This window comes from Oncorhynchus keta, chromosome 21 (genome assembly GCF_023373465.1).
Source record: "Oncorhynchus keta strain PuntledgeMale-10-30-2019 chromosome 21, Oket_V2, whole genome shotgun sequence".
Taxonomy (NCBI): domain Eukaryota; kingdom Metazoa; phylum Chordata; class Actinopteri; order Salmoniformes; family Salmonidae; genus Oncorhynchus; species Oncorhynchus keta.
This window is the reverse complement of record NC_068441.1, coordinates 20,057,785-20,085,284: the sequence shown is the minus strand read 5'-3', so window position 1 is coordinate 20,085,284 and position 27,500 is coordinate 20,057,785. Positions and strand designations below refer to the sequence as shown.

Sequence of the window (27,500 nt, the reverse complement as noted above, 5' to 3'; positions counted from 1 at the left end):
CATGGCCGATTATATTGCCCGATCATGGCCAATTACATTGCACTCCACGAGGAGACTGTGTGGCAGGCTGACTACCTGTTATGCGAGTGCAGCAAGGAGCCACGGTAAGGTGCTAGCTAGCATTAAACTTATCTTATAAAAACAATCAGTCTTAACATAATCACCAGTTAACTACACATGGTTGATGATATTACTAGTATATCTAGCTTGTCCTGCGTTGCATATTATCGATGCGGTGCCTGTAAATTTATCATTGAATCACAGCCTACTTCGCCAAACAGGTGATTTAACAAGCTCATTCATGAAAAAAGCACTGTCGTTGCACCAATGTGTACCAAACCATAAACATCAACGCCTTTCTTAAAATCAATACACAAGTATATATTTTTAAACCTGCATATTTAGTTAATATTGCCTGCTAACATTAATTTATTTTAACTAGGTAAATTGTGTCACTTCTCTTGCGTTATGTGCAACTGATTCAGGGTATATGCAGCAGTTTGGGCCGCCTGGCTCGTTGTGAACTGTGTGAAGACTATATCTTCCTAACAAAGACAGCCAACTTCGCCTAATGGGGCAAAAGCGCATTTGCGAAAAAAGCACAATCGTACCTAACCATAAACATAAATTCCTTGCTTAAAATCAATACACAGAAGTATATATTTTTAAACCTGCATATTTAGTTAAAAGAAATCCAGGTTAGCAGGCAATATTAAACTAGGGAAATTATGTAACTTCTCTTTCGTTCATTGCACGCAGAGTCAGGGTATATGCAACAGTTTGGGCTGCCTGGCTCATTGCGAACTAATTTGCCAGAAATTTACGTAATTATGACATAACATTGAAGGTTGTTCAATGTAACAGGAATATTTAGACTTATGGATGCCACCTGTTAGATAAAATACGGAACGGTTCCGTATTTCACTGAAAGAATAAACATTTGCTTTCTAAATGATAGTTTCTGGATTTGACCATATTAATGACCTAAGGCTCGTATTTCTGTGTGTTATTATGTTATAATTAAGTCTATGATTTGATATTTGATAGAGCAGTCTGACTGAGCGGTGGTAGGCAGCAGCAGGCTCGTAAGCATTCATTCAAACAGCACCTCAGTGTGTTTGTCAGCAGCTCTTCCCTGTGCTTCAACATTTAGCTGTTTATGACTTCAAACCTATCAACACCCGAAATGGCAAGCTAGTTAGCACGTTGTGCGCTAATAGCATTTCAATCAGTGACGTCACTCGCTCTGAGACCTTGAAGTAGTTGTTCCCCTTGCTCTGCAAGGGCCGCCCGCGGCTTTTGTGGAGTGATGGGTAATGATGCTTCGAGGGTGGCTGTTGTCGATGTGTTCCTGGTTCGAGCCCAGGTAGGGGCGAGGAGAGGGAACGGAAGCTATACTGTTACACTGGCAATACTAAAGTGCCTATAAGAACATCCAATAGTCAAAGGTATATGAAATACAAATGGTATAGAGAGAAATAGTCCTATAATTCCTATAATAACAAAACCTAAAACTTCTTACCTGGGAATTTTGAAGACTCATGTTTAAAGGAACCACCAGCTTTCATATGTTCTCATGTTCTGAGCAAGGAACTGAAACGTTAGCTTTTTTACATGGCACATATTTCACTTTTACTTCTCCAACACTTTGTTTTTGTATTATTTAAACCAAATTGAACATGTTTCATTATTTATTTGAGGCTAAATTGATTTTATTGATGTATTATATCAAGTTAAAATAAGTGTTCATTCAGTATTGTTGTAATTGTCATTATTACAAATAAATAAATAAATAAAATCAGCCGATTAATCGGTATCGGCTTTTTTGGTTCTCCAATAATCGGTATCGGCGTTGAAAAATCATAATTGGTCGACCTCTAGTACCCGCTTTAAGTTACAGTTTCAGACAGTGGTCAAGAAGACTACTGTGGCTATTTGATCATAATGTAATGCATTCCATCAAAAACAATGGAGAAAATGCATCCCATAACATTTTAACATGGAAATAGCTGTTCTATCATTCAGCCTACAGTAGCAGCCAATGTGTGGTGTTCAATGTAGGTCTACATTCTATGACACTTTTGAAAAAAAAAAACATGTAGGGCTTGACATGAACCTGTTAATCCACTTGTCCTTCAGACAAGGAGGTGACTGAAAATGTTGTGTTGTTTGATGCAAAATAAAATGCATTACTATACCAATCCCATTATTACAGAGAATCCGAATTGAACCAACACCACCCTCCCAACATAACCTCTATGACAGTAATCTGGTGTGATTGATGTGGATGCTCTTTGTTGTTACGTGTTGTGATGCTACTTGATCCCCCATGATCCCTGTTAGTGTGATTAAACCTTGCGGAGGTGTGTGTTGGCACCGTTCTCACCGACTGCGGGGGTTAATTGACAATTAAAAGTGTCAGACCCCTCTTATAGTGAAGCTACAACAGGATTTTACTTCATGCTTCACACGCACACGCACACGCACACGCACACGCACACGCACACGCACACGCACACACACACGCACACGCACACGCACACACACACACACACACACACACACACACACACACACACACACACACACACACGCCGCATGCATGTAAATAAATACTTATGCTGCATTAAGACAGAGCTCTCTGTGAGTAGGGTTTGGCATGGTGTGTTAGCAGAGAGAAATGTAAAGCCATATTCCATCACTACCATAATCCCTGTTTGGAAACGCAGAGTACACAACACAGAAATGCAATAAGAGGACAGGAGGAAAGGAGAGAATGATAGGATAAGAGGACAGGGGATCGAGTAGAAGAGGTGAACACTCTGCCCCAGTGCAAACGCTCACCTCCTTGGGCCCTTAACCACAATCCCCTAACTCACGTGTTGGCCACTTCAACTGTGTACGCGTGTGCTTGTGAGTGCACTTGATAACACCACTCAGTAGGGATCTCACCTCTTTGGCCGCCTGCTTCCCAGCCTGCTGCTGCTGCTGAGTCAGAAGCTGAAGATGCAGCTGCTCCTGCTGCTTCTTATAGTACTCCTGTAGCTGGGGAGGGGAGGAAGGAGGGAAAAGAGGAGGGACATTGATCAAAAGCCTCCTGTGACAGCAAACCCCTGGCCTAGCTGCAATAACACAAGGTACAATAGAGAGCAGTAAGACTGAGAAGGCGTGTGTGTTTATGTGATGTATAATCAGTTTCCACAACAACTAAAGCATGTAGACAACATGTTATTGTAATGTGTATAGGTGTATAATGTGTATAAGTGTATAATGTGTATAGGTGTATAATGTGTATAAGTGTATAATGTGTATAGGTGTATAATGTGTATAGGTGTATAATGTGTATAAGTGTATAATGTGTGAGATAAGTGCAAACATGACCCAACAGGAGTGTTCTGTCCCTCTAGGGAAAGAAGTGCAAACATGACCCAACAGGAGTGTTCTGTCCCTCTAGGGAGAGAAGTGCAAACATGACCCAACAGGAGTGTTCTGTCCCTCTAGGGAGAGAAGTGCAAACATGACCCAACAGGAGTGTTCTGTCCCTCTAGGGAGAGAAGTGCAAACATGACCCAACAGGAGTGTTCTGTCCCTCTAGGGAGAGAAGTGCAAACATGACCCAACAGGAGTGTTCTGTCCCTCTAGGGAGAGAAGTGCAAACATGACCCAACAGGAGTGTTCTGTCCCTCTAGGGAGAGAAGTGCAAACATGACCCAACAGGAGTGTTCTGTCCCTCTAGGGAGAATGTGCAAACATGACCCAACAGGAGTGTTCTGTCCCTCTAGGGAGAGAAGTGCAAACATGACCCAACAGGAGTGTTCTGTCCCTCTAGGGAGAGAAGTGCAAACATGACCCAACAGGAGTGTTCTGTCCCTCTAGGGAGAGAAGTGCAAACATGACCCAACAGGAGTGTTCTGTCCCTCTAGGGAGAGAAGTGCAAACATGACCCAACAGGAGTGTTCTGTCCCTCTAGGGAGAGAAGTGCAAACATGACCCAACAGGAGTGTTCTGTCCCTCTAGGGAGAGAAGTGCAAACATGACCCAACAGGAGTGTTCTGTCCCTCTAGGGAGAGAAGTGCAAACATGACCCAACAGGAGTGTTCTGTCCCTCTAGGGAGAGATGTGCAAACATGACCCAACAGGAGTGTTCTGTCCCTCTAGGGAGAGAAGTGCAAACATGACCCAACAGGAGTGTTCTGTCCCTCTAGGGAGAGAAGTGCAAACATGACCCAACAGGAGTGTTCTGTCCCTCTAGGGAGAGAAGTGCAAACATGACCCAACAGGAGTGTTCTGTCCCTCTAGGGAGAGAAGTGCAAACATGACCCAACAGGAGTGTTCTGTCCCTCTAGGGAGAGAAGTGCAAACATGACCCAACAGGAGTGTTCTGTCCCTCTAGGGAGAGAAGTGCAAACATGACCCAACAGGAGTGTTCTGTCCCTCTAGGGAGAGAAGTGCAAACATGACCCAACAGGAGTGTTCTGTCCCTCTAGGGACAGATGTGTTGCTGAAAGCCTTGGAGAGACACACGTAGCTGTTTTTGTTAGACTTTTTTCCTTTAAAAAACATTATTTCATGTTCACCTGAAACACCTGGACAGCCCCGTAAATCTCGGTGCACTACAGTAGCTGGCATGGAAAAGGCGTCGCCATAGCACCAGAGACACACTGTTATTTATGGGCTGCTTGCTTATCGGGTTGGGGGAGGAGGGACGTGTTCTGCTGTGGCCATTTTGAAGGAGAATCAAGGTGTATCAGCCTGATCGCTAGAAATAAACTTTCATGTCGGTTGTTTGAAAAGGTCCTGAGAGCGATATATCCTCAGCGCTAAAATGAAACAAAAAAACATCGCCCAACACTGGGAGCGAACTCGAGATGCTCTGAGAGCGTTGCTCAACCCACTACGCCACCGCCGTTCACAATGCTCTAGCAAGCCGTGAGAATACTGATGATACTTGATGGTCCTTGCCCATCGTTTTTCATTATTTGGTTTTAAGGCTTCCCCAAACCATAGCCCTAACCTTACCACTCAGAGTGAATGCCTAAACTGTTAACCTGCCAGTTGTTTCTGTTTAATCCTGTAACCACGCAGAAATAGACGTTCATCCATAACACGTCACATTTTGAAAGGAAGCTATGAAATCTTGTAGATCTTTATAGTCTGAAGTGAACAACTCGCCTAGTAACTGTAAAACGTAAAGTCATATGGTTTCAACCAGCCTGTGTTTCAGATCAGAGAAGATGAGGGAAGACAATAACAGGGAGACACATTGGACTTCTACTGGCTGGTACTGTTACTACTGACGAGACACAGCCTGTTTCTGTTTGTCTGACTAACTAGGCTGGCTGCTCTGACAGCCTGTTTCTGTTTGTCTGACTAACTAGGCTGGCTGCTCTGACAGCCTGTTTCTGTTTGTCTGACTAACTAGGCTGGCTGCTCTGACAGCCTGTTTCTGTTTGTCTGACTAACTAGGCTGGCTGCTCTGACAGCCTGTTTCTGTTTGTCTGACTAACTAGGCTGGCTGCTCTGACAGCCTGTTTCTGTTTGTCTGACTAACTAGGCTGGCTGCTCTGACAGCCTGTTGCGACAACAGGGGAATGTGTGTTTCTCTTTCTATTCCTCTGATTCTGTCCATTTCTCTTATTTATTCTTTGTCCCTCCCATTTTTCCCTCTGTCCCACCTCCCTGTCTTTCCATACTCCATAGGCAGAGTTAATCTCTCCTCTCCAGGTCAGTGGCTGCCTCCCTTTCACAGACACACACACGCATGCACACACAAACTAGGCTGGTGCTGTAGAGTTGTAAGAATAATTAAGTGATAATTAAGGTATTTTTTATGATGTGATTCAGTGGCTCTGTAGCATTAAGAGAGCCACTCACCTTGCCAGCCTATTACCAGCCTATTACTGTGACCTTGCCTTGACTAACACACCGAGAAAGAAACCAGATCAGCTGTGGTGTAATTAAAGGTTAAAGGAAAAGTCAAGGTTAAAACACCACACACACACACACACACACACACACACACACACACACACACACACACACACACACACACACACACACACACACACACACACACACACACACACACACACACACACACAGTCCAAAGTCTCCATGGGGATATGAAATGTAATGATCCAATGACTGATGTGGTCTGTGATTGCTGCATGTGGTGTGTGTGTGCTGATTTGTGGCTGATTTGCTGATATAGACTAGGTGGCAGTCATGGTGTGGTTAATTAAGTGGGAGAGTTGTGTTAAACTCAAGTGGTTTTAAAAGCAGAGGTAAAATGGCCTTACACAAGTGTGTGTGTGAGCGTGTGTGTGTGTAAGTGTTTCACCCCCACCGCCTCTCTCCTCGTTAGAGTAAAAAGACCTGTGCAAGCTCTTCTTAACCATCTCATTTCCAGAGACACAGCATATTTCCATTACCATCCATTTTGTCAGATCTTCCCACTGCAATTTATAATGGCCCAAAGAAACAATTCCTTATTAAATCTACTGTCTGTTCAAGCCCTGGGCATATGTGTGTGTGTTCAATTTATCTGTTGTAGCCCTGCCCAGAACTACTGTTCTGTCTACACACTTTTACTAGCTGCCTATTCAACACGTACAGGAGAGGAAGTGGGTGTACAGTCCATTCTGAAAGTATTCAGACACCTTGACTTTCTCCACATGTTGTTACACTACAGCCTTATTTTAGAATGAATAAAATACAATCCTCTTCAATCTAAACACAATACCCCATAATGACAAATCAAAAACAGGTTTTTAGACATTTTTGCAAATGTATTAAAAATAAAAACCTGAAATATCACATACATATTCAGACCCTTTACTCAGTACCTTGTTTAGAAAAATGGGAGAAACTCCCCAAAAGCAGGTGTGCCAAGCTTGCAGCTTCATACCCAAGAAGACTCGAGGCTGCCTTGAGTATGACGCTACAAGCTTGCAGCTTCATACCCAAGAAGACTCGAGGCTGCCTTGAGTATGACGCTACAAGCTTGGCACACCTGCATTTGGGGAGTTTCTACCATTTTTCTCAACAAAGTATTTTCCCCAGTCTGTGGTTATGAGCTCTCTGGAGCAGGTTTTCATCAAGAATCTCTCGATCCTGACTAGTCTCCCAGTCCCTGCCACTGAAAAACATCACCACAGCATGATGCTGTCACCACCATGCTTCACAGTAGGGATGGTGCCAGGTTTCCTCTAGACGTGACACTTGGCATTCAGGCCAAATACTTCAAGCTTGGTTTCCTCAGACCAGAGAATCTTGTTTCTCATGGTCTGAGAGTCCTTTAGGTGCCTTTTGGCAAACTCCAAGTGGGCAGTCATGTGCCTTTTACTGAGGAGTGGCTTCCGTCTGGCAACTCTACCATAAAGGCCTGATTGGTGGTGTGCTGCAGAGATGGTTGTCCTTCTGGAAGGTTCTCCCATTTCCACAGAGGAACTCTGGAGCTCTGTCAGAGTGACCATCGGGTTCTTGGTCACATCCCTGACCAAGGCCCTTCTCCCCTGATAGGTCAGTTTGGCCGGGCAGCCAGCTCTAGGAAGAGTCTTGGCGGTTCCAGACTTCTTCCATTTAAGAATGATGCAGGCCACTGTGTTCTGGGGGACCTTCAATGCTGCATAATGTTTTTGGTACCCTTCCCCAGATCTGTGCATCGACACAATCCTGTCTCAGAGCTCTATGGACAATTCCTTCAACCTCATGGCTTGGTTTTTGCTCTGAGATGCCCTGTCAACTTTGGGACCTTATATAGACAGCTGTGTGCCTTTCCAAATCATGTCCAATCAATTGAGTTTACCACAGGTGGACATCTCAAGGATGATCAATGGAAACAGGATGCATTAAAAAAAAACTGTTTTCACTATGTCATTATGGGGTATTGTGTGTACATTGATGAGTGGAAAAAAATATGAAATCCATTTTAGAATAAGGATGTAACGTAACAAAATGTAGAAAAAGTCAAGGGGTGTGAATATTTTTGTACATATTATTATGATTACTTATTATAATAAAGTATTTGTCACGCCCTGATCTGTTTCACCTGTCTTTGTGATTGTCTCCACCCATCTCCAGGTGTCTCCCGTTTTCCCCATTAGTCCCTGGTGTATTTATCCCTGTGTTTCCTGTCTCTCTGTACCAGTTCGTCTTGTTTTGCCAAGTCAACCAGCGTTTTTCCTAGCTCCTTTTTCCCCCAGTCTCTGTTTTTTTCTAGCCCTTCTGGCCTTAGCCCTCCTGGCCCTAGCCCTCCTGGTTTTGATCCTTGCATGTCCTGACGCCGAATCCGCCTGCCTGACCACTCTGCCTGTCCGGACCTCGAGTCTGCCTATCGCCTGGTACTGTTTGGACTCTGACCTGGTTTATGAACTCTCGTCTGTCCCTGACCTGCCTTTGCCTACCCCTTTTGTTATAATGAATATCGGAGCTCAACCATCTGCCTCCTGTGTCTGCATTTGGGTCTCCCCTTGTGCCCTTATAGTATTCAAACTTATTGTATCCCAACAATGGGACTGACATAGGCTTTAAGGGAACTCATACACTTCTGTAAGCGTCATTGAAGCTACAAAAATGTAAATGATCGACCTTAATATTTCATAACTATGCAACAGAACATTATGAACAGTAATTACATTTACACTCATGGGTGTCCCACTGGGTAATATCTCAATAACCCAGCAGTTTTTAAAGAAAACAACCCAACTAAGTGACACAACACCTACAACCCAGCAGTTGTGTCAACCAAACAACCCAGCAGTTGTGTCAACCAAACAACCCAGCAGTTGTGTCAACCAAACAACCCAGCAGTTGTGTCAACCAAACAACCCAGCAGTTGTGTCAACCAAACAACCCAGCAGTTGGGTCAACCAAACAACCCAGCAGTTGGGTCAACCAAACAACCCAGCAGTTGTGTCAACCAAACAACCCAGCAGTTGTGTCAACCAAACAACCCAGCAGTTGTGTCAACCAAACAACCCAGCAGTTGTGTCAACCAAACAACCCAGCAGTTGTGTCAACCAAACAACCCAGCAGTTGTTTCAACCAAACAACCCAGCAGTTGTGTCAACCAAACAACCCAGCAGTTGTGTCAACCAAACAACCCAGCAGTTGGGTCAACCAAACAACCCAGAAGTTGGGTCAACCAAACAACCCAGCAGTTGTGTCAACCAAACAACCCAGCAGTTGTGTCAACCAAACAACCCAGCAGTTGTGTCAACCAAACAACCCAGCAGTTGTGTCAACCAAACAACCCAGCAGTTGTGTCAACCAAACAACCCAGCAGTTGTGTCAACCAAACAACCCAGCAGTTGTGTCAACCAAACAACCCAGCAGTTGTGTCAACCAAACAACCCAGCAGTTGTGTCAACCAAACAACCCAGCAGTTGTGTCAACCAAACAACCCAGCAGTTGTGTCAATCAAACAACTCATTTTAGAGTGTGTGTATTTGAGTGTGGTGTGTGTGCGTATTTTTGTGAGTGTGTATGTGGACTAATTTGCAAAGGTATGTGAGGTGAGAAGGTTGGGGGGCTAGCAATGACAGCGTTGTGTTGTATGTGTGGGTGTGTGATTGTGTGTTTAATATTTGACAGACTTGAGATGTTGCCTGCCAGGTAAGAGTGGTTGCCATGCCGAACTAAACAGAACAAACACACTCCCGCCTCCAACACACACCCAGATCATAGCACCTCATCACACACCCCTCACCAACCAACAACCAGGACATGTTAACTGGTGCCCAAAGACGGCTAACATAAGCTCTCGCTGGCTGCGAAGTGTGTGTGTGGCTGAGTGTGTGGCTGGGTGTTACATTGCTAAAATAAGCATTTGTAAGTGTTTGGCTATGCTCACTGATGGGGAGGTGCTCGAGGACTAAACAGGCTTTATAGAATTGGCAAGTGTGAGACTGTGTGTGTGTGTGTGTTTGTGTGTGTGTGTGTGTGTGTTTGTGTGTGTTTGTGTGTGTGTGTGTGTGTGTGGGTGTGTCTGTGCCAGAGGATGTCAGCACCTCAACATAGACACATCTAGACATGCTGGGCTGGGTCTGAGCCCAGGAAGGAGTGTGTGTGTGTGTGTTACCTGCTGAAGCATAAGGGCCTGTTGTTGTTGCAGCAGGGCCTGTAGCTGAGGAGGGGACAGGATCTGCTGCATCTGTTGAGGACTGATCATCTGGGGGGTCAACATAGCCATGGACATTGGCACCTAGAAGGAGTGGACCACAGAGAGTTGCATATATAGCACACACACTCATATGTATGTGCACACAAGCACACACGCACGAACACACACACATCCTTGACACTGTGACACACACTGCTGGCATCGTGATAAAGTTGGCACTGTGTGTGTGAAATCAAAGAGAGATAAAACCTAGCGATGTAATCTCCCTATGGAATATAAAGTCTTATCTGCTCCAATAAACAGATGATTATGAGTCTCCATCCACACAATCAGGTCTTTGAGAGCAGAAAGGCACAACAAACAATCAGATCAGATGTTATCTGGGGAAAGGCTGGAGGCAGGCTGGGACACAGACACATTTGGCAGCAACGGGTGATGCGCCGCGCTAGCAGATTCTAAACACACACACACACACACACACACACACACACACACACACACACACACACACACACACACACACACACACACACACACACACATTTGGCAGCGTGCAGTGATGCATCGGGATAGCAGATACGGCGCAATGCTAATCTGATTACAAACATACTGTGACTGAATGGAGACAAACTAACCGCTCAGAGAATAACACACCACTGACAGAGTAACAGAAAGCATTGGTGATATCCTCTAGCCAGGAGCTAACGCAAACAGCATCCACCTGTCGATTGAACACACATACAAGCACGTACTGCATGGTACGCACACACATCCACCTGATGATGAAGTGCTTTCCTCCTCAGTCAGTGAATTTGCCTTGAACACTACAGATTTCACAGCCATCAAGTAAACTCCACAATCAGCCCACAGAGAGAGAGAAGAGGGGAGAAAAGAGGGGAGAGAAGAGAGGGAGAGAGAGAGAGAGAGAGAGAGAGAGAGAGAGAGAGAGAGAGAGAGTGAAGGAGAAAGAGACAGACAGATTAAAAGAGAGAGCAAGACAAATCGTACACTCTTAGAATTAGTGGTGACTTCAGGAACCCTGGAGTTCCTCAAGGAACCATTGCTAGTCAAATGTTCATATTTACACCTTTGGTCAATTGCGGGGTTCTTGGAGGAACCTTTAATTGTTCAATGTAGCAACCTTCCTGGAGGAACCCTGGAGTGGAGGTGTGGCTTAGTAGGGGCGTGGCTTTAATATATATATCTCTATGGGCCACCTGCTAGAGTCCATGTCATTCCTGTTCATCTGTTCTGTTGTATTGTCATCCCATGTTAAGGTTGAACACTGATAGTTTTGTAGTTTTAATGAGTCTAACAGAGGTGTATGAGTTCCTCAAGAGCCGATGCAAATCCCACAGTTGGAATAGTTAACACTTTATTACTGTGTGTAATCAGCCATGTTAATATTATTAATATAGTAGAATATGTAATATGCATAAATGTTCAAGGAAGATTTTAATTTAGCCAACTTAACATGGTGAACAGGAATGACATAAGCCACCCCTCCAATGATAGGCTGCTACCCCCCAATATATTATTAAAAAGGTTTAAATTGAGCCCTTCCCATCACAAAAAGGTTCCGGGTTTCAACCTTCACACACCTTTTCAGAGGGGTTTTGGCAACCCGGTGTGGCAACCCAAAAGGTTCTTGCAGGCACTTTTACAGCTGATACCCAGCAGGTGAGCTATGATCCTCTTTCACGAGAGATGAAGTGAAAGAGAGAGATGATAACCTCTTCCTTTACAGCCCACAGCTCAATAAAAATAATACTCTGTGCTCAATACAAATAAGGCCTGTTAGGAAGAGATGGCTGCTTTAACAGAGATATACGACCCTGGGTTAGAACCTCCCGTATATGGACATTAATCTCAAATCCCCACGTGGAAAAACACAGCTTTTCTCTCTCTTCCTCTCTCCCCTCGCTCTGTTTGTTTCTCTCTCTCTCTGCCTCTCTCCCCCTCGCTCTGTCTGTTTTCCTCTCTCTCTGCCTCTCTCCCCCTCGCTCTGTCTGTTTCCCTCTCTCTCTGCCTCTCTCCCCCTCGCTCTGTCTGTTTCCCTCTCTCTCTGCCTCTCTCCCCCTCGCTCTGTCTGTTTCCCTCTCTCTCTGCCTCTCTCCCCCTCGCTCTGTCTGTTTCCCTCTCTCTCTGCCTCTCTCCCCCTCGTTCTGTCTGTTTCCCTCTCTCTCTGCCTCTCTCCCCCTCGTTCTGTCTGTTTCCCTCTCTCTGCCTCTCTCCCCCTCGCTCTGTCTGTTTCCCTCTCTCTCTGCCTCTCTCCCCCTCGCTCTGTCTGTTTCCCTCTCTCTCTGCCTCTCTCCCCCTCGCTCTGTCTGTTTCCCTCTCTCTCTGCCTCTCTCCCCCTCGCTCTGTCTGTTTCCCTCTCTCTCTGCCTCTCTCCCCCTCGCTCTGTCTGTTTTCCTCTCTCTCTGCCTCTCTCCCCCTCGCTCTGTCTGTTTCCCTCTCTCTCTGCCTCTCTCCCCCTCTCTCTGCCTCTCTCCCCCTCGCTCTGTCTGTTTCCCTCTCTCTCTGCCTCTCTCCCCCTCGCTCTGTCTGTTTCCCTCTCTCTCTGCCTCTCTCCCCCTCGCTCTGTCTGTTTCCCTCTCTCTCTGCCTCTCTCCCCCTTGCTCTGTCTGTTTCCCTCTCTCTCTCTGCCTCTCTCCCCCTCGCTCTGTCTGTTTCACTCTCTCTCTGCCCCTCTCCCCTCACTCTGTCTGTTTCCCTCTCTCTCTGCCTCTCTCCCCCTCGCTCTGTCTGTTTCCCTCTCTCTCTGCCTCTCTCCCCCTCGCTCTGTCTGTTTCATTCTCTCTCTGCCTCTCTCCCCCTCGTTCTGTCTGTTTCCCTCTCTCTCTGCCTCTCTCCCCCTCGTTCTGTCTGTTTCCCTCTCTCTCTCTGCCTCTCTCCCCCTCGCTCTGTCTGTTTCCCTCTCTCTCTGCCTCTCTCCCCCTCGTTCTGTCTGTTTCATTCTCTCTCTGCCTCTCTCCCCCTCACTCTGTCTGTTTCCCTCTCTCTCTGCCTCTCTCCCCCTCGCTCTGTCTGTTTCCCTCTCTCTCTGCCTCTCTCCCCCTCGTTCTGTCTGTTTCATTCTCTCTCTGCCTCTCTCCCCCTCACTCTGTCTGTTTCCCTCTCTCTCTGCCTCTCTCCCCTTCGCTCTGTCTGTTTCTCTCTCTTTCCTGGTCTCTAGTTCTGTTCTTCCGTCTCTCTCTCTCTCTCTCTGTCTCTGTCTCTCTCTCTCTCTCTCTCTCTGTCTCTCTCTCTGTCTCTGTCTCTCTCTCTGTCTCTGTCTCTCTCTCTGTCTCTCTCTCTCTCTCTCTCTGATATTGGCAGTCATCCGTTTGGCAGCGCTGCATGGCTGCGCGTCTCCCTGGGCAGTCTATTTATTCGCTGCCTGAGGGGCGGCAGGGGAGAGAGGGAGGGAGAGAGAGAGATAAACAGAGAGACAAAGAGGAAGAGCTGTCAGTGGTAAATTAAATCTGTAAAGGGCTGATTTGACTTTGTAAACAAGATTGGCCATAAATACTAACACCATCCCTCCCTCCCTGTGTTATCAGCTGCAGCCTGTGTGTCGGGCCCTGTCCAATCCCTTATTGTAAGCTGCCATATCGTGATCAAACAAGCCATCCATATCACAACACACTCAGGGAGAGGAGGGGAGAGGGGGAGACTGAGAGGGAGGGTGAAGGTAAGGGGTAAAGGGAACAAGGGTAGACCGGTACAACAAGGGTGGGTGCCAAGAGATCTGCGTCTATCGACCTGTCTTTCTGTGTGTCTGTAGAGGGAGAGTGACCCCTTATTGTTTATCTGACATCCACACAGAGAGGATCACAATGACAACACACACACACAATCAACTGGGACCTGGGCATTAGGAGGGCAAATGATAGTGTGAGGGGGGTGAGGAAGGGTGAGGTGGGGGTGAGCAGGTGAGGCGTAATTAATTGCTCTTGTGCATCCCATTCTCTCCTCCTGTCAAACACACACACACAGTCTCTTCTGCTAACAACCCATACATTCTATTTTATACACATGCTCATTGACATTTTCAAGTTGCTGGCACAATTATTACTGTAGTTCTAGCACCTTTCTGTGTGTTGCTGGACACACTGGTGGCAAGTCTGAAAATGTGTGTGTTTGTGTGTGTGTCCGTTCATGTGTGTGTGTAGTGTGTGACTGGGGCTGAAAGCTGAGTTGTTAAGGTTTGATGCTGTTAATTGCCCCTATAATCTAATATCACAAAGCGGTGTGATTACGGAAGCGCGCAGTGCGTCGGCTATACCTCGCCACCGCCTCCCAGCGCCAGGGAGAAAACAAAAGGGGCGCCATTAGCGGTTTGACGGGCCCTAACAAAAGACGCTCACAATGTGGAATTATATTTTCATTCGGCTTTGTCTCTCCCTCTGAATGATTTCTTCCCTTTCATTGTCCTGTGAATAGGGGAGAGAGTGAAAAGCCAGGCAGTTTGAAGTCAGCCATTTATTAAATGTATTTAATTTTTCCCTCTCCTCTCTCTTCTTCTTTCTTCCCTTGGCGTTGCATGTTAATTTAAAAGAGAGAGATGCGAGGTAGATTAGTAGGAGCGGAGGTGGAGAGGGGGGACAGCTAACACATCCAGGCTCTAAAACCTAGACAAAGACACACACGTTCCCTTTCAGAGAAACCGGAGAGAGAGGAAGGAAGGGACAGGGGGAAAGAGAGGACATGGACAGAGAGACAAATTACAGAGGAGGAATCAGCGAGGGAGATTGGTAGAAGAAGGAGATAGAGAGAATGGACTATGTGAGATCTGGTCTGGTACATAAAGCCTCTGTGTATGTGTGTGTGTGTGTGTGTGTGTGTGTGTGTGTGTGTGTGTGTGTGTGTGTGTGTGTGTGTGTGTGTGTGTGTGTGTGTGTGTGTGTGTGTGTGTATGTATGTGTGTGTGTGTGCGTGTGTGTGTGTGTGTGTGTGTGTGTGTGTGTGTGTGTGTGTGTGTGTGTGTGTGTGTGTGTGTGTGTGTCTGTGTGAACATGAAGAGACACACAGCACCATAAAAGTCAGAGACTGACAGAGGTCAACCTTTGCCACAGAGAGATACAGAACGAAGGGAGGAGAAGAGGATGAGAGGGGGAGGAGAAAGAGAGAGGGGGGGAAGAGAAGGGGAGGAGAGAGACACAACCATGTCGTTTCCAGAGAGTGGAGGGGTAATTAGAGAGGTTGTTTGAAGAGGGAGTTTAACTGATTAACAAACGAAGAGAGGGAGCGAGGGAGAGAGAGAGAGATGGAAGGCGAAAAAGTAAAAGGATTCACATCCCAGAGGGAGGGAGGGAGGAAGGGAGATGTATCACGCATTTCAATGAGGCTAGATCTCGCACTCCTCTCCTCCCTTGATGACTTTTCATTCCAGACAAGGAGAGCCCCGATTTCCATTTCAGATGAAATCACATGGATGTGAGCAGCTATGGAGCACGGCTGGACCAGCTAATAACCACACTGTAGACTCAGGCCTGGATTCAAAAGGAACGCATGACATTTCATATGGTGGTTGGGGAATGAAAGCCATAAATTGCAAGATTTCCAAACTCTTTTAGGATGATGACCCGGCTGTATGGGTGAAGACAGAACTATGGAAAGGGTATTTTTCTTTTCAATAAGTTCTTGACAAGACACCAGTGAGGTGGATGGGTGTGTTGGTGGAGGGGTCATTTCAACTGTTAAGGCCAGTCTAGTTGTAATGAGCTGTGGACCAAATGACCATATTTAAACACACACACCATATTTAAATAAAGGCATGACGAATAGTGGCGCATTCTCTAGAGGCTCCTCTGCCAACTCCTATTAATGGCTAATTATCACATGGAGTGCTGCCGCACACACACACACACACACACGCACGCACGCACGCACACACAGATACACGCACACACACACACACACACACACACACACACACACACACACACATACACTTTTCATTGTGTGTAATATTAATGTAAAATTAAACTAAACTTCCAAGTATAATAATAATAATAATCCACACACATAGACAAGCAGGGTCTCTGTGCCCCCCTGTGAACTTAACAAGTTGATGAATTTACAAATACAGCAAATTTCCACCATGCATCTTTCACCCAACCCCCTGAGTCTTTCCCTTATTGTATTGTGTGTGAGCATGTGTGTGTGTGTGTGTGTGCCTGTATGTGTGTGTGTGTATGTGTGTGTGTGTGTGTGTGTGTGTGTGTGTGTGTGTGTGTGTGTGTGTGTGTGTGTGTGTGTGTGTGTGTGTGTGTGTGTGTGTGTGTGTGTGTGTGTGTGTGTGTGTGTGTGTGTGTGTGTGTGTGTGTGTGTGTGTGTGTGTGTGTGTGTGTGCGTGTATCTGTGTGTGCGTGCGTGTGTGTGAGATGACCAGAGGAGTGATGTGAAGGAGAGAAACTAACCTAGAATCAAGAGTATAAACAGCCTTTACATCTAAGTGATCTATCCTGTCTGACACTCTATGGGGACACACACGAGGCACATCATTGAAAAAATGACAAGAAGGCAGGAGGAAAAGAGAGAAAGACTGCACAGGCCTCCCTTTCTCTCCTCTCCTCCCTCCCTCATCTCCCTCTCACATTAGGAACAAACCCCAGTGCTGTTTATCCCTGTCACTAAGAATTACCCACCTCACCCTGGGAGAGACCACTGTCACACACGCGCCCACATACACACACTCTAGCTCTCTCTCTACTGTCCTCCCTTTTCATCCGGGCATCTTTCTGTCATTCCCTAATCTCTCTCTCTCATGGTGTGTGGGTAACTCCTCTGCTTCCTGTTGTTTGGGTCATGATTTGTTTATTCATACAGTATCATCATCCTCCCTCCAGGTAAACAGTCTGTGTACTCATTAGGAATGAGGGGTGAGGGAGGTGAGAGGGGCCATTAGCAGAATGCGGAATACCAGGAGAGGAAAACAAAGTAGAGAAAAGAGGAAAAGGAAATACTTGCTGGACTATGAGAAGAGGAAAAGAGGGGAGAGGAAAGAAGGGGAGGAGGGACCAGCTACTAGGCTATGAGGAAAGAGGAGGGACTAGCTACTAGGCTATGAGGAGAGAGGAGGGACTAGCTACTAGGCTATGAGGAAAGAGGAGGGACTAGCTACTAGGCTATGAGGAGAGAGGAGGGACTAGCTACTAGGCTAGGAGAAGAGAGGAGGGACTAGCTACTAAGCTCGGAGGAGAGAAGAGGGACTAGCTACTAGGCTATGAGGAGAGAGGAGGGACTAGCTACTAGGCTAGGAGAAGAAAGGAGGGACTAGCTACTAAGCTATGAGGAGAGAGGAGGGACTAGCTACTAGGCTATGAGGAGAGAGGAGGGACTAGCTACTAGGCTAGGAGAAGAGAGGAGGGACTAGCTACTAGGCTAGGAGAAGAGAGGAGGGACTAGCTACTAGGCTAGGAGGAGAGAGGAGGGACTAGCTAATAGGCTAGGAGGAGAGAGGAGGGACAAGCTACTAGGCTAGGAGGAGAGAGGAGGGACTAGCTACTAGGCTAGGAGGAGAGAGGAGGGACTAGCTACTAGGCTAGGAGGAGAGAGGAGGGACAAGCTACTAGGCTAGGAGGAGAGAGGAGGGACTAGCTACTAGGCTAGGAGGACAGAGGAGGGATTAGCTACTAGGCTAGGAGGAGAGAGGAGGGACTAGCTACTAGGCTAGGAGGAGAGAGGAGGGACTAGCTACTAGGCTAGGAGGAGAGAGGAGGGACTAGCTACTAGGCTAGGAGGAGAGAGGATGGACTAGCTACTAGGCTAGGAGGAGAGAGGAGGGACAAGCTACTAGGCTAGGAGGAGAGAGGAGGGACTAGCTACTAGGCTAGGGGGAGAGAGGAGGGATTAGCTACTAGGCTAGGAGGAGAGAGGAGGGACTAGCTACTAGGCTAGGAGGAGAGAGGAGGGATTAGCTACTAGGCTATGAGAAGAGAGGAGGGATTAGCTACTAGGCTAGGAGGAGAGAGGAGGGACTAGCTTCAAGGCTAGGAGGAGAGAGGAGGAACTTAGAGCGTCACACTGCCCGCTTCAAATGGCCCATGTGGCAATAGGAGTGTGTGGGGAGAAGGAAGGTATATTTTATGAGGGGGTGAAGGCTGTGTGTGTGTGTGTGTGTGTGTGTGTGTGTGTGTGTGTGTGTGTGTGTGTGTGTGTGTGTGTGTGTGTGTGTGTGTGTGTGTGTGTGTGTGTGTGTGTGTGTGTGTGTGTGTGTGTGTGTGTGTGTGTGTCGTAAACAAAGGGTGAGGCTTATCATATGAGTGTGGGTATAGAGAATGAAGGGTCTCCTTTGAGTGGGAACGATGTGCTGTCACTCTCATTACAAGCTGATGACAACCACACAGGTGGGTTACCAGCTGTCTCTTGCAGGAGATACTAGGTCTTCCAGCCTGCTGACTCTAAAGAGGACAAACATGGGCCTTTACAGTGAGGACAGACTGGATGGATACTGTATCATTTATTCACAATTTGGACTTGGAGTGATTCAACCCACAGAGTTGGGGAGGTCACTGGTGGCTAAGGGACTGCTGAGGTGGAGGTAAAACAGAGAGGGGGAGAGAGGCTGGGAAGAGGGGGAGAGGGGCTGTGCTGTGGTGGGACTTAAGGCAGGGGAATAGGGGCTGGGGATCTGGGGATTATCGTTGGGGGGGGTCCTGTCAGTGGCGTATTTTCACGGTGTACTGAGGCTTGTCCAGCCCAGTGTCCTGGGACCACTCTGACAGGGGCTTGACAAACACACACACACACACACACACACACACACACAAACACTTACGTGCACACAAACACACACCTCACTTTTACACGGGCCAGCCAAATGGGAAAACCCTTCTGGAGCGGACGGCCTGACACCAGCAAGTTCAAGTGGAAAATCCTCCTCTTTCGTTGCTCCTTCCCTTCCTCCCTCTCTACCCCCACTCCTTCCTTTCCTCCCTCTCTACCCCCACTCCTTCCCTTCCTCCCTCTCTACCCCCACTCCTTCCCTTCCTCCCTCTCTACCCCCACTCCTTCCCTTCCTCCCTCTCTACCCCCACTCCTTCCCTTCCTCCCTCTCTACCCCCACTCCTTCCTTTCCTCCCTCTCTACCCCCACTCCTTCCCTTCCTCCCACTCTACCCCCACTCCTTCCCTTCCTCCCTTCCTCCCTCTCTACCCCCACTCCTTCCCTTCCTCCCTCTCTACCCCCACTCCTTCCCTTCCTCCCTCTCTACCCCCACTCCTTCCCTTCCTCCCTCTCTACCCCCACTCCTTCCCTTCCTCCCTCTCTACCCCCACTCCTTCCCTTCCTCCCTCTCTACCCCCACTCCTTCCCTTCCTCCCTCTCTACCCCCACTCCTTCCCTTCCTCCCTCTCTACCCCCACTCCTTCCTTTCCTCCCTCTCTACCCCCACTCCTTCCCTTCCTCCCTCTCTACCCCCACTCCTTCCCTTCCTCCCTCTCTACCCCCACTCCTTCCTTTCTCCCTCTCTACCCCCACTCCTTCCCTTCCTCCCTCTCTACCCCCACTCCTTCCCTTCCTCCCTCTCTACCCCCACTCCTTCCCTTCCTCCCTCTCTACCCCCACTCCTTCCTTTCCTCCCTCTCTACCCCCACTCCTTCCCTTCCTCCCTCTCTACCCCCACTCCATCCATCTAACATCCCAGTGCCTCAGAATAAAAATGATGACAAATGTCCAGAGGCACACAACAGACGGGATGACACACACACACACACACACATACACAGCGAGAGAGAAACACACACACATACACAGCGAGAGAGAAACACACACACACACACAGCGAGAGAGAAACACACACACATACACAGCGAGAGAGAAACACACACACACACACAGCGAGAGAGAAACACACAGACACGCTCACACTTCGGGCACTTCAGAGGGAAGTGTAAGAGCTGTTATCGACTCGGCTTCATTACTGATTTCACTCGTGTTTCAAATCACAAAATAGTTTCACACTCCACTACCCAGACCCCAACTCTCCCTCTCCATCCCCAACCCCCACCCCTCCCTCATCTACTCCCTTCATCCTCCCTTCACTCCAGCACCAGACCCCAACTCTCCCTCTCCATCCCCAACCCCTCCCTCATCTCCTCCCTTCACTCCAGCACCAGACCCCAACTCTCCCTCTCCATCCCCAACCCCCTATCCCTCCCTCATCTACTCCCTTCATCCTCCCTTCACTCCAGCAGCAGACCCCAACTCTCCCTCTCCATCCCCAACCCCCTATCCCTCCCTCATCTACTCCCTTCATCCTCCCTTCACTCCAGCACCAGACCCCAACTCTCCCTCTCCATCCCCAACCCCCTATCCCTCCCTCATCTACTCCCTTCATCCTCCCTTCACTCCAGCACCAGACCCCAACTCTCCCTCTCCATCCCCAACCCCCTATCCCTCCCTCATCTACTCCCTTCATCCTCCCTTCACTCCACTACCCAGACCCCAACTCTCCCTCTCCATCCCCAACCCCCTATCCCTCCCTCATCTACTCCCTTCATCCTCCCTTCACTCCACTACCCAGACCCCAACTCTCCCTCTCCATCCCCAACCCCCTATCCCTCCCTCATCTACTCCCTTCATCCTCCCTTCACTCCACTACCCAGACCCCAACTCTCCCTCATCTACTCCCTTCATCCTCCCTTCACTCCAGCACCAGACCTCAACTCTCCTTCTATATCGCCACATCTCTTCCACTCCCTCAATTCCCATGGGGGACCAGTTTGACTGTTGCTCTGGATAAGAGTGTCTGTTAAATGATTAAAACGTTATGTGTGTGCTTGTCATCGGCCAGGACTAGGGAGATTTTAGGATAGAAATAAACAGAATGGAGCTTTCCAAGAGGAAAACCTGGTTCAATCTGGTTTCCAACAGACACACTCAGCTTTCATCAGGACAATAACCTAAAACACAAGGCCAAATATACATGGGAGTTGGAGTGGGAACGATGTTTGGGAACGATGGAACGATCTTGCTTACCAAGATGGCATTGAATGTTTCTGAGTGGCCTAGTTTTGACTTAAATCAGCTTGAAAATGTATGGCAAGACTTCAAAATGGCTGTCTAGCAAGGATCAACAACCAACGTGACAGAGCTTAAAGAATTGTAAAAAGAATCATGTGCAAATATTGTACAATCCAGGTGAGCAAAGCTCTTAGAGACTTACCCAGAAAGACTCCCATCTGTAATCGCTGCCAAAGGTGATTCTAACATGTATTGACTCAGGGGTGTGAATACTTACAGTATGTAAATGAGATATTTCTGTATTTAATTTTCAATACATTTGCAAACATTTCTAAAAACATGTTTTCACTTGGCCATTAAATGTTTTAATCCATTTTGAACTCTATTTAATCCATTTTGAGGATGTAACAGAACACATTGTGAAATAAGTCAAGAGGTATGAATACTTTCTGAAGGCTCTGTACATCTGAAGGAAGCAACACACAGTGCTCTTTTATGTAACATCATGATCTGTAAAGGGGCCATAGCCCCCCCGTTTGTTCTCTTAGTGCCTGTGCCAGGCCCTCTCCACTGACATAAAGAAGAGAGGGAGGGGAAAGCTAATTAGCATTAATCTAATGTTTATTTTTACTAATTAAACGACATGAACACAGGACACACCGTGGCATTCAATTACACACTACACACCATGCTATTCAATTACACACTACACACCATGCTATTCAATTACACACTACACACCGTGGCATTCAATTACACACTACACACCATGCTATTCAATTACACACTACACACCATGCTATTCAATTACACACTACACGCCATGCTATTCAATTACACACTACACACCATGGCATTCAATTACACACTACACACCATGCTATTCAATTACACACTACACACCATGCTATTCAATTACACACTACACACCATGCTATTCAATTACACACTACACACCATGCTATTCAATTACACACTACACACCATGCTATTCAATTACACACTACACACCATGCACTACACACCATGCTATTCAATTACACACACACCATGCTATTCAATTACACACTACACACCATGCTATTCAATTACACACTACACACCATGGCATTCAATTACACACTACACACCATGCTATTCAATTACACACTACACACCATGCTATTCAATTACACACTACACACCATGCTATTCAATTACACACTACACACCATGCTATTCAATTACACACTACACACCATGCTATTCAATTACACACTACACACCATGCTATTCAATTACACACTACACACCATGGCATTCAATTACACACTACACACCATGCTATTCAATTACACACTACACACCATGCTATTCAATTACACACTACACACCATGCTATTCAATTACACACCATGCTATTCAATTACACACTACACACCATGCTATTCAATTACACACTACACACCATGCTATTCAATTACACACACACACCATGCTATTCAATTACACACACACACCATCCTATTCAATTACACACTACACACCATGCTATTCAATTACACACACACACCATCCTATTCAATTACACACACACACCATCCTATTCAACTACACACACACCATCCTATTCAATTACACACTACACACCATCCTTTTCAATTACACACACACACCATCCTATTCAATTACACACACACACACCATGCTATTCAATTACACACACACACACACCATCCTATTCAATTACACACTACACACCATCCTATTCAATTACACACTACACACCATCCTATTCAATTACACACACACCATCCTATTCAATTACACACTACACACCATCCTATTCAATTACACACTACACACCATCCTATTCAATTACACACACACACCATCCCATTCAACTACACACTACACACCATCCTATTCAATTACACACTACACACCATCCTATTCAATTACACACACACACCATCCTATTCAATTACACACACACACCATCCTATTCAACTACACACACACCATCCTATTCAACTACACACACACACCATGCTATTCAATTACACACTACACACCATCCTTTTCAATTACACACACACACCATCCTATTCAATTACACACACTACACACCATCCTATTCAATTACACACTACACACCATCCTATTCAATTACACACACACCATCCTATTCAACTACACACACACACCATGCTGTTCAATTACACACTACACACCATCCTATTCAATTACACACACTACACACCATCCTATTCAATTACACACTACACACCATCCTATTCAATTACACACACACCATCCTATTCAATTACACACTACACACCATCCTATTCAATTACACACACACACCATCCCATTCAACTACACACTACACACCATCCTATTCAATTACACACTACACACCATCCTATTCAATTACACACACACACCATCCTATTCAATTACACACACACACCATCCTATTCAACTACACACACACCATCCTATTCAACTACACACACACACCATGCTATTCAATTACACACACTATACATGGGCTGGAGTCAAATTTGTGTGTGTGGCCAATTAATTAGGGCCGATTTCAAGTTTTCATAATAATCGGAAATCTGTATTTTTGGACACCGATTTGGCCGATTTGTTTTTGTTTGTTTGTTTTTTTACACCTTTATTTAACCAGGCAAGTCAGTTAAGAACACATTCTTATTTTCAATGACGGTCTAGGAACGGTGGGTTAACTGCCTGTTCAGGGGCAGGACGACAGATTTTTACCTTGTCAGCTCGGGGGATTCAATCTTGCAACCTTACAGTTAACTAGTCCAACTCTCTAATCACCTGCCTCTCATTGCACTCTATGAGGAGCCTACCTGTTACGTGAATGCAGTAGGAAGCCAAGGTAAGTTGCTTGCTAGCATTAAACTTATCTTATAAAAAACAATCAATCAATCAATCATAATCACTAGTTAACTACACATGGTTGATGATATTACTAGTTTATCTAGCGTGTCCTGCGTTGCATATAATCGATGCGGTGCGTATCGTTGCTCCAATGTGTACCTAACCATGAACATCAATGCCTTTCTTAAAATCAATACACAGAAGTATATATTTTTAAACCTGCATATTTAGCTAGAAGAAATCCAGGTTAGCAGGCAATATTAACCAGGTGAAATTATGTCACTGCTCTTGTGTTCATTGCACGCAGAGTCAGGGTATATGCAACAGTTTGGGCCGCCTGGCTCGTTGCGAACTAATTTGCCAGAATGACATAACATTGAAGGTTGTGCAACGTAACAGGAATATTTAGACTGATGGATGCCACCCCTTAGATAAAATTCTGAACGGTTCCGTATTTCACTGAAAGAATAAAAGTCTTGTTTTCGAGATGATAGTTTCCGTATTCAACCATATTAATGGCAGAAGACTCGTATTTCTGTGTGTTATTATGTTATAACTAAGTCTATGATTTGATAGAGCAGTCTGACAGAGGTGGTAGACACCAGCAGGCTTGTAAGCATTAATTCAAACAGCACTTTCGTGCATTTTGCCAGAAGCTCTTTGTTGTGCGTCAAGCATTGCGCTGTTAATGACTTCAAGCCTATCAACTCCTGAGATTAGGCTCATGTAACCGATGTGAAATTGCTAGCTAGTTAGCGGGGTGCGCGCTAATAGCGTTTCAAACGTAACTCGCTCTGAGACTTGGAGTAGTTGTTCCCCTTGCTCTGCATGGATAACGCTTCTTCGAGGGTGGCTGTTGTCATTGTGTTCCTGGTTCAAGCCCAGGGAGGAGCGAGGAGAGGGACGGAAGCTATACTGTTACCCTGGCAATACTAAATTGCCTATAAGAACATCCAATAGTCAAAGGTTAATGAAATACAAATGGTATAGAGAGAAATAGTCCTATAATTCCTATAATAACAAAACCTAAAACTTACCTGGGAATATTGAAGACTCATGTTAAAAGGAACCACCAGCTTTCATATGTTCTCATGTTCTGAGCAAGGAACTTAAACGTTAGCTTTTTTACATGGCACATATTGCACTTTTACTTTCTTCTCCAACACTTTGTTTTTGCATTATTTAAACCAAATTGAACACGTTTCATTATTTATTTGAGGCTAAATTGATTTTATTGATGTATTATATCAAGTTAAAATAAGTGTTCATTCAGTATTGTTGTAATTGTCATTATTACAAATAAATAAAAAATAATCGGCCGATTAATCGGTATCGGCTTTTCTTTGGGCCCCCAATAATCGGTATCTTTATCGGCGTTGAAAAATCATAATCGGTCGACCTCTTGTACTGTATCAAAAGTGTGTGTCTGTGACAAGTGTGGTTGGCACAGACTGCATTGTGATGCACACGTGGCAGGTCAGAGAGACGTGGTATATCATGCTATATAATCACCACCTCCTCTGCCAACCCCCTACCCATCCCTCTCTGTGCCTCTACCCATTTAACCATTCATCCTTCCCTGAAAAGAACACAACTAAAATACATACAGGCTATTTCCCCTATAGGCCTACAGTGAACTACTTTAGACCAGAGGCCTTTAGGGAACAGGATTTAATTGAAGACATATTTTCAGTCTGTCCCAAACTTCTTCTATTATTCTAAAATGAAACAAAAGAAAAAAGGTGAGATATGGAGAGAGGAAGGAGAGCAGTGGGAGACACTAGTCTGGCAGAGTACAGGTTTCTCCTGAGGGCTCAAACAAAGAAAGACAAGTGGAACTCTCTCTCTCTCTCTCTCTCTCTCTCTCTCTCTCTCTCTCTCTCTCTCTCTCTCTCTCTCTCTCTCTCTCTCTCTCTCTCTCTCTCTCTCTCTCTCTCTCTCTCTCTCTCTCTCTCTCTCTCTCTCTCTCTCTCTCTCTCTCTCTCTCTCTCTCTCTCTCTCTCTCTCTCTCTCTCTCTCTCTCTCTCTCTCTCTCTCTCTCTCTCTCTTCCCCTCCCTCATAGAGAAAAGAACCATCTAATTATCAAGCTCCAGAAATGCCATTATTTATTAGGCCTCATTTGCATGTGTGAGCCCCGGCAGGGCCCAACCGTAGCAGCAGCCATTTTGTTCCTGAAGTGAGCAGCTGTGTCACCAGTCGCTCAGTCACTCCTCTGAATTGACTGGATGAAATGTATTTTCCCCCGCAGCACTCACTAACACACCCTCTCATTTATTCTCCTGTTCTGCCATTGCATGATTGCTTCAATTACTCCAGTGTAGCTGCCAAGATATGAAATGATAAAAATGTTCCTTTCAATAAATAAAACATTTAAAAAGCAAGGTGCTCTTGATGGCCAGGTGCTGTTGGCCTTATCGTCACCTGGGAGGAGATAGAGACCCTAGCCAACCACACACACACACACACACTGGGTGTCTGTATGGTGGACCATGTAGGGAGTCGTAAGTAAATCAGAGGGCTATGAGGGGGTTGGGGTGGTGGTGGGGGGGAAGGGAAAAAGAACACTGACAGCTCACACAGTAGTGATGCCCTGGGGTATAGGCAGGGGGAACTGAGGCAAGTCACGAACAAACAAGACAAGAGAATAAACAACAGAGAAATGGGGCGAAAGGGAGAGAAAGTAAAGGAGCAAGAGACAAACGAGAGAGAGAATGAGATGGAGAGAATGATAGAGAGACATCAGAAATGCCTGGGGGTTGGAGACACAACTCTGTGTGCACGTGAGTGTGTGTTTGAGTGTTTGAGTGTGTGTGTTATGACATTTATCTTATACAGTGAGTTCTGAATAAATCTATTTCTGTGGAGCCAATCTGTTATGGAATAATCCTTTGTTCCACGCCCATCCTGGCTCAGTTTATTAACTTAACTTGGCCTTTCCTTCTATATTCCTCTTTCTCCCTGCTATTTACCTCTGTTATTTACCTCTCACTAGCGAGAGACCCTAACGAGAGACCCTAACGAGAGACCCTAACGAGAGACCCTTGCGAGAGACCCTAACGAGAGACCCTAACGAGAGAGCCTAACGAGAGACCCCAGCGAGAGACCCTAACGAGAGACCCTAACGAGAGACCCTAACGAGAGACCCTAACGAGAGACCCTAGCGAGAGACCCTAGCGAGAGACCCTAACGAGAGACCCTAACGAGAGACCCTAACGAGAGACCCTAGCGAGAGACCCTAGCGAGAGACCCTAAAGAGAGACCCTAGCGAGAGACCCTAACGAGAGACCCTAACGAGAGACCCCAGCGAGAGACCCTAACGAGAGACCCTAACGAGAGACCCTAACGAGAGACCCTAGCGAGAGACCCTAACGAGAGACCCTAACGAGAGACCCTAACGAGAGACCCCGCTGCTCAGCCAGAATGGTCAGCACCTCTGAGCTACACCCCTTCATCCTGACACAATAGAACAGATATGACAAACCCTCCTCCTCCTCTTGCTTGTTTATTGTCATGTATTACTATACACTTTCC

General features: G+C 46.2%; 1 protein-coding gene across 7 annotated transcripts in view; it reads right to left on the bottom strand.

Annotated features, from left to right (window-relative positions):
• The window catches only part of foxp4 (forkhead box P4), a 211,449-nt gene that overhangs the window by 58,245 nt on the left and 125,704 nt on the right, over positions 1-27,500 (bottom strand). For all 7 annotated transcript variants that reach the window (XM_052473433.1, XM_052473431.1, XM_052473437.1 and 4 more), the window contains exons 4-5: positions 10,082-10,204; positions 2,953-3,045 (exon numbers count right to left, since the gene is read on the bottom strand). In XM_052473433.1, the coding sequence (XP_052329393.1) occupies positions 2,953-3,045; positions 10,082-10,204 (216 nt within the window). The remainder of the gene's footprint in view (positions 1-2,952; positions 3,046-10,081; positions 10,205-27,500) is intronic.